Genomic DNA, 7851 nt, shown 5'->3' with positions numbered 1-7851 from the left:
TCGATGCGGACCTGTTTGAAAACATGAAAAAGTGGGCGGAGCTCTAGGCCCCACCTCTAGAGACACGCTATAATTGTTAAATCCAGGAAGCAGTTAGCGAAACCAGCCTGATTTTTTTGTTGTTTGTTCTTTTGGGAAAACTTTTTCTGATATTTGGAGAAAGGTTCATGGTGATACATTTTAAAGTTAAAACAGTATGAGCTAATAGAATTTATTTTGCCTTTTTTCAACCCTTAAATAAAAGTAGGCCAGATCCTACGCACGTTCCTTGTTCTGTCTCTCCCTCCCTCCCTCCTTCTAATCATGTTTTTCCAAACGGAATTCCTGACTTACTGTGAAACTCAATAAAAACCTGAAAAGCAGGCCGGGCGCGGTGGCTCAAGCCTGTCATCCCAGCACTTTGGGAGGCCGAGACGGGCGGATCACGAGGTCAGGAGATCGAGACCATCCTGGCTAACACAGTGAAACCCCGTCTCTACTAAAAATACAAAAAACTAGCCGGGCGAGGTGGCGGGCGCCTGTAGTCCCAGCTACTCCGGAGGCTGAGACAGGAGAATGGCGTAAACCCGGGAGGCGGAGCTTGCAGTGAGCTGAGATCCGGCCACTGTACTCCAGCCTGGGTGGCAGAGCAAGACTCCGTCTCAAAAAAAAAAAAAAAAAAAAAAAAAAAAAAAAAACCCGAAAAGCTTTACATCTGAGATTGCAAAGCAATTACTTAAAAATTTTCACATGTGGGTCTTTTAAAGCCATAGTAGGGGGAGAGGACTTTTGTTCTCTCTTTTGCGGCCCTGCAGAGAATAAGATAGTTTCAATTGAAAAAAAAAAAAGCCCAGCTTCCCGGCCCCCACCTACACTCTACCCCCACCTCCCCCAACCCCCGCCATTCCCCTTTCAGCTGCTTCTGCGCAATTTGCAGGTTTTCCTGCCCTGCAAGAGCCTGTGTGCTTTTCAACCAAGTAACTTCCTATGGTTATTTAGTTGAAACATTGTAAATGTCTTATGTCATTCAAATCTCAGGTTCTCATCTCACATTTTCCGCTTAAAAATTCAAAGTTCTTGTAAAATAATGGATGCCACAATCATGACTTGGAATAATGATTTCTACTGCAAATCACCTCAGGAGGTTCTGAATCCCTTCCTTTCTGAAGAGAATCCCTGAACAAAAACGAAAGTTTCTGTGAGATGTCACCGGTCTTCGAAGGTCTCAGGACCCTGTCTTCTCTAAAGGTTTGACTGTGTTAAAAAGCAGCTGTTATTTAGAGGATGATTCATAAGTCTTTCCCCAGGTACTTAATTAAGATTCTGAGCAATGTATTTTAGTAAGTGGGGCTCTTTGTACCTGGTCTTGAAGATATGCCTTTACAGCAGGAAGGCTTTATGGTAAATTTTTATTATATTTCTAAATGCTTATAGTTAACATTTGTTTCAATCCTTGCCCATCTTCATAACCCAAAAGGTATTTCTTTTTCTTTTACTTTTTGTTAAAGATAAAAGAGTTGGAACACTTTCTTGAATGGCTGGAAAAAGTCCTGCATGGTCGAACTTCACTCCATTATTTTAATACTTTACTCAGAGGGAAGAGGAAAAGTCTATCAGATCTTGAAGGGATAAGAATTATTGTAATGGGGCTGGGCGCGGTGGCTCACACCTGTAATCCCAGCTCTTTGGGAGGTCGGATCACGAGGTCAGGAGATCGAGACCATCCTGGCTAACATGGTGAAACCCCGTGTCTACTAAAAATACATAAAAATTAGCCGAGCGTGGTGGCGGGCGCCTGTAGTCCCAGCTGCTAGAGAGGCTAAGGCACTAGAATGGCGTGAACTCGGGTGGCGGAGCTTGCACTGAGCCGAGATCTCGCCACTGCACTCCAGCCTGGGCGACAGAGCGAGACTCTGTCTCAAAAAAAAAAAAAAAAAAAAATATATATATATATATATATATATAAATGGTAAAATAGATTGACTTACTTATACTCACTTTCTAAGAAATCAAGGCTAGAATATTTTCAAATTAGAAATCTCTTGCTTATTAGAATAAAAGAAAAAAATCGTGTCCAAAATAATAATAGTTTCAAAACCTCTTGAAAATTCCATCCATGATACAGGCGAAAAAAATTTTTTTTTTGGAGACAGAGTCTCGCTCTGTCGCCCAGGTTGGAGTGCAGTGGCCCCATCTCAGCTCACTGCAAGCTCCGCCTCCTGGGTTTACACCATTCTCCTGCCTCAGCCTCCCGAGTAGCTGGGACTACAGGCGCCCGCCACCTCGCCCGGCTAGTTTTTTGTATTTTTTAGTAGAGACGGGGTTTCACCGGGTTAGCCAGGTTGGTCTCGATCTCCTGACCTCGTGATCCGCCCGTCTCGGCCTCCCAAAGTGCTGGGATGACAGGCTTGAGCCACCGCGTCCGGCCCCAGGCGAAAATTTAACCTAGTTTACAGAACTCATTCCAGGAACATCTCTTTAAAAACTGTATCAGAGATTTGTATGTCCATTTATTTGGTATATCCAAGAGTTATTGGATGCTTACTAACGTATTTAATTTTCAACACACTTTGATACAGATACAGGAGTCAAGTAACTTATCCAAGATCACTGCTTAGTGGTGAAGCCAGGATTTAGGCTGAGGCAGTCTGGCTCCAGAAAGACTGCCTTTATAAAGCATGACAATAGCTCTGAAGACATTTGTTGAGTCCCCAGTACGGATTAATCATTGTTCTAGGCAGTGATGACATATACATAAACACTTGAAAATGTTATTTCAATGAAGTCAAATCTTTATTCGGATAGTGAGAAGGTAAATTTGTTTTACTTTAAATTTAAATGAATCCACATAAAATGTTTATTTTAAAAAGCAAATGTTCAACATTACAGCACGTATCGATGTTAACTGTGTTACTGAAAATGTTCAGGTAAAAATGAATTGACCTCGATGAATTAGTAGAAAGTAATTTCTAATTAAAATAAAACAAAATAAACAAAACACTTTTTTTGTTTCAAAAAGCGTGGGTCCACAATTCAGGTATGTAAGAATAAACTGCCATTCTGACTTTAGTCTCTGGGCTCATTTACAGAGAGCCGGGGGACCTCCACGTTCTCCTAGAGGACCCGATCCGCTGATCTGCGGCGCCCTTGCTTGCGCGGAGCAAGCCAAGGCCAAGACTTAGGCCTCTCCAATAAAACCTAGTGGCTCTTTGCAGGCCCATAGCCTCAAAGACAAAAGATATTTTGGCTAGGCGAGCTTGTTCCTCCTGTCAGCGTAGGAAGCATTCACGTCTGGTCATCACTAGCTTCAGACTTAGAAGTGAACGATTGGCTGGCTGTGAGCCGCAGGACCCAGCAGGGAGACCAGTGTGGTCTCTACACTGTTGGGTAGCTGCAGGCAAGGCTCTTGTATAAGAAACAGCCCACAGACCCTGTCCTGGGCAGGCAGAATTCCGCAGAGACGCTGTTGTTTTGCCTAAGCAGCACGGGCTGCCGAGACAGAAACCTACCTGACTAGTATGGTGTATTATATGAGAACATCCACTTAGCATAGCAACGTCTACGGATAACCCCTGTAGCTCTTCTTCTGGATTGCTGTCTGTTTCCAACCATGTTTTCTTATTTCCTACTAGTTTATTTGCTTGGGAGCGAGCGTGGTCGTGGAAAACCCGTAACTGCTAAATTCATCTGGGTCCCCAAATGCGGAGCGGGCTGGCCTCGGTATTTATGTGAGCGGCTATATAAATGAGGATTCGGAGCTTGCTCTATTGATTGGACAGAGCTGGAGGAGGCGGTCTCTCTTCCAGAGCGCTAGTTGGGAGCGGAGCCTGCCTGTCATTGGTCACCAGAGCCAATGGGAAGGGGCTGCCGCGCGGCCGCAAAGAGTTTGTAGAGGCAGTCGGGGGCTGTACGTTGCATTCCGGTACCGGACGCCGAGCGCCGTTTGTCTCCGTCTCTGGAGTTGTAGGCGAGAGGTGATCATGTCCGGTCGCGGAAAACAGGGCGGCAAAGTAAGAGCAAAGGCCAAATCCCGCTCCTCCCGCGCGGGCCTGCAGTTCCCGGTGGGCCGAGTGCACAGACTGCTGCGCAAAGGGAACTACGCGGAGCGAGTGGGCGCCGGGGCGCCTGTGTATCTGGCAGCGGTGCTGGAGTACCTGACGGCGGAGATCCTGGAGCTGGCTGGCAACGCCGCGCGTGACAACAAGAAGACCAGGATAATTCCCCGCCACCTGCAGCTCGCCATCCGCAACGACGAGGAGTTAAACAAGCTGCTGGGCAAAGTGACCATCGCTCAGGGCGGCGTCCTGCCCAACATCCAGGCCGTGCTGCTGCCCAAGAAGACGGAGAGTCAGAAGGCGAAGAGCAAGTGACCCTGACGCCACCCTCAGGGAGCTGGCTCCCCCCGCAAGGGCCCTTTTCATGGTCGTCCCGCAATGCTTTTGAATGTGCTGGATGTCATGGAGGGCCGGTGACATCTAGCGGGGAGGTGGGCGGCGAGGGGCCCGGCGGGAGCCAATAAAGTTGGTGAAAATCATTTGGTCGAGAGAGCTGTATAGTCGTGGGGACCTGCCGGATGACCCCAGGGGAGGGGGACAATTGGGAAACCTCTGGAGCAGCTACTGGTGGGTGGGCTTGAGCCACTCTGGACTGCTTTAGTCCGCAGGTCACCCTCGAGGCGTTAAGGGAGGGTGGCTTGGAGGTGGGCAGGGTAGGAGCGCACCTCGCTCTCAGTAGGGCAAAGGGGAGGCAGAGTCGGTGCGGCGAGGCCTCTTCCGGAATTATTTTTACTTCCCAGAGGCTTCGCTCTCCTTCCAGTTTGGGGGCACTCAGGACCAAGTTCTGGGAAGAGACCGTCGGATCGAGCTGGGCTCGAGGCAGGAAGTGTCTCCGGCCATATTTTTCAAAAAGTGGAGTAACTTTCCATCTTGGAAGGGTAGTTCTGATGGCACGATATTAACTTAAGAGATTCTTCTTAGCCTAGTAGCTGCTGTGCTTTCATGCTTTGGATATCAGATATCTTTATATAGCACCTTATGTTCATATTTTTTTTAAATGAAGGAAACGTTCAATTTGAGTCATGAGGTTGGAAATTCGTTCCCCGGACAGTCATATTGCATAGCATTGCAGCGCCTTTAGTCGTGAGTTACATATGCTTGAGCTTTTAAAGTGATGTTTTCAGGTTTCTAGCTTCATAATGATCCTGTCTTCATATTATATTCTCTTTGAGACTCAGTTTGACTTTGCTTTAAAACAAAGCAAAAACCTCTTGCTTTTAGGGGTTCTTAACCCAACAAATAACCTGTTTGAAATCTCTTATATTCTCCCACTAGCCTGAAGCAATGACCTTATTCCAGTAATGTCTTTGGGAGTTGCATTGCCTAATGGCACGATATTGCTTTAATAAACATGTGAGGAAAGATAGGGCCAAATACTTAAGTGCAGGGAGAAACACATTTCAGACCAGGAATCCACATTAAAGAGTTAACACTAGTAATCATCTTCTGCCCTTAGTTGACACTCCCATTTATTTCATCCTTCTCAGCAAATTTCATCCTGGCCCACAGACCCCGCAAAAAAGATCCCAGTACAGATTTCACATCTTTGGACTCTTTCCTGTGAGTCGGAATTGAAGTCTTCCCCCAAAAAATATATATATATAAAATAATATATATTATATAATATATATCATCTATTATATAGTACATATTATATAATATATATTAATTATATAATATATTTTTTATATATATATATATATATATATATATATATATTATGTCTTCATCCTTAGTAGCAGCTGGCCCATTTTCCCACTTGGACTTTATTTTGTCCCCAGTATTTATTGAACAGCTGTCTATGCCAGGCTCTGTACAAAGTGATAGGAGTAGAGCTGTGAATGAGGCCAACCAGATTTCCATTCTCTTGGAGCTCATTTTATTTTTATTGGTTCCTGAAGACGGGACAAGGAACAAATACATACGTTAATATGAGAGATCAGCTTCTGTTAGCACTTGTACCTCTCTGCTGTGTGTGGATGAATGATGGAATTACTTCTCCCATGTTGCCACTTTTGAGGTGTACAAAGGTCAGGACGTACACACCTCTGTTAGCAGGCAAATTATTGGGCAGGTTCCAGATGTCCTGCTATTCACTCCCTGTGGTTTTGTCATATGTAAAAGTCATAACACCTGTTTTAAGGATTGAGCTTGTTCATTTACTGTGTGCCACATTAGACAACAAATGGAAAAATGTACGATGTTCTATGGGGATATGGGTTTATCCTTATAGGTTCAATTATAGGTAAACATCAATAGGACTTTTAAAAAATGCCTAATTGTTAGAATTAATACTTGCAGTTACCACTTGGGGTCAGTGGAACAAAATGCATATATGGTTTTGACATTTGAGTCTAATTTCTTGAAGAGATGAGGCATCTGAGGGATTGTTGCCAAAATGATGAAGAAATAAGGACAAGGGACATCAAGACATTCATAAGAAAAAGCACCTTTGCCTTTCCCTGGGAAGATTCACAGGAGTCTGTCCAGCTCTTGTTACATGATGAGCAACATAGACAAGATAAAGGCATGGTAACTGCCCTATCTCCACCTGCCTCTCCCACCACTACCCTAAGGATTCTTAGCATCCCCTCAAATACTTTGCCTGCCTCAAAATTCAATCATCTCCTCACCATTTTTGTTTTTGAGAGTTTTTTTAAAACCTGAATTGTTTATTGGCAGTTTAAAATGCATACTCCTACAAAATCAGCTCAGTCCATGATCCACGATGGACAAACAGTAGTTCTTGCTGATGTGTGATTGTTAATTTAAAAGGCCAATATTTCTTTAAGCATAAGACCATATGGTAAAAGACCTAAGACAAAATCTGGTGGGAATTGAATTCCAGTTTTTAATAGAGTTATAATCCATAGTTTTATTTACACACACACACACTGTTTCCTGCAGTGATAAGCCGTTCAGTGTGGCTGTGGCTTGGCCAGGATTTGTTTGATCTTTGTTTTTCCTGCGGGGCCAGTCTTGTCTTTGTGTCCCTGAGGACTGGTCTGTTCAGTTGTGCCTGCCTGGAATCAAAAGGTTTAGTCAGGCTCCATAATTGGTGATGACTGGCGCACTACATGCAAACTTCACAATGCCCCTTCCAGTGGTTGAAAGGTTGCATACCATGCTGTGTAAGAACTTAAGCTCTCTGCAATGAGACTTAAATTCAGATTCACTCTACTCATTAGTTATCTGATTTTTGGAAACTTAATCTCTTTAAACCTGTTTCATCTCTAAAATGGGCGTAATAGTTTACCTCAGAGAGTTTGGGGAGGATTCAATGAATTAATGTGAGTGAGGACACTAAGATTCCCGTATAGAAATAGGCTCAATGAATAGTAGCTGTTCTTATTTCTATGTAAAGTGAGTAGCGGTAGTTGATGGGAGCTGTTGAAACAGGTAAACATACAGCATTCTAGCAATCCTATGACTTTTGTGATAGCAACCATAAAAACAATTTTAGTGACTGTTTTATTAAAGCACATCCACAATTCAATGTATAACAAAAAAGAAAGTAATAAATGATTAAAACTTGTGAACCTGAATTTGCATTTTTGTTTTTTGTGTGTTTGTTTTTTGTTTTTGCCCCTGAAGACAACCTAGTTTAGAATTTATGGCTTGTTAAGTCCACCCACACACATTAAAAATGGACCCCGTTTGTTCAATAAGTTATTGAGCAATATTATGTGTTTACACCTGTGATTGGTAACCAGCTGCCAAGAAACTTACTATCATGGTACACACACTCAAAAGAAAGATAATAACAGAGTACATGTAGAGGGAAGGAGATGCTCAGGGTGTTAACAGGAACAAGGAA

At 43.7% G+C, this 7851-nt stretch overlaps 1 protein-coding gene across 1 annotated transcript; it reads left to right on the top strand.

Annotated features, from left to right (window-relative positions):
- The first annotated feature begins 3820 nt into the window (after nt 1-3820).
- LOC117090467 (histone H2A.J) lies at nt 3821-7579 on the top strand. The gene is made up of 2 exons (XM_033222790.1): nt 3821-4326; nt 4795-7579. The coding sequence occupies exons 1-2, from the start codon at nt 3960-3962 to the stop codon at nt 4893-4895; spliced, it is 468 nt and encodes a 155-aa protein (XP_033078681.1). The 5' UTR covers nt 3821-3959; the 3' UTR covers nt 4896-7579.
- Nucleotides 7580-7851: the final 272 nt, after the last annotated feature.

This window comes from Trachypithecus francoisi, unplaced genomic scaffold, assembly GCF_009764315.1.
Source record: "Trachypithecus francoisi isolate TF-2019V2 unplaced genomic scaffold, Tfra_2.0 Lachesis_group11, whole genome shotgun sequence".
Lineage (NCBI taxonomy): Eukaryota > Metazoa > Chordata > Mammalia > Primates > Cercopithecidae > Trachypithecus > Trachypithecus francoisi.
This window is presented reverse-complemented; position numbering and strand designations above follow the sequence as displayed.

Coding starts and splice junctions, on each gene's coding strand:
- LOC117090467 (XM_033222790.1), top strand. CDS start 3,960: ATGTCCGGTCGCGGAAAACAGGGCGGCAAAGTAAGAGCAAAGGCCAAA. Junction 4,327..4,794: donor GCTGCCCAAGAAGACGGAGA/GTCAGAAGGCGA, acceptor CTCTCCTTCCAG/TTTGGGGGCACTCAGGACCA.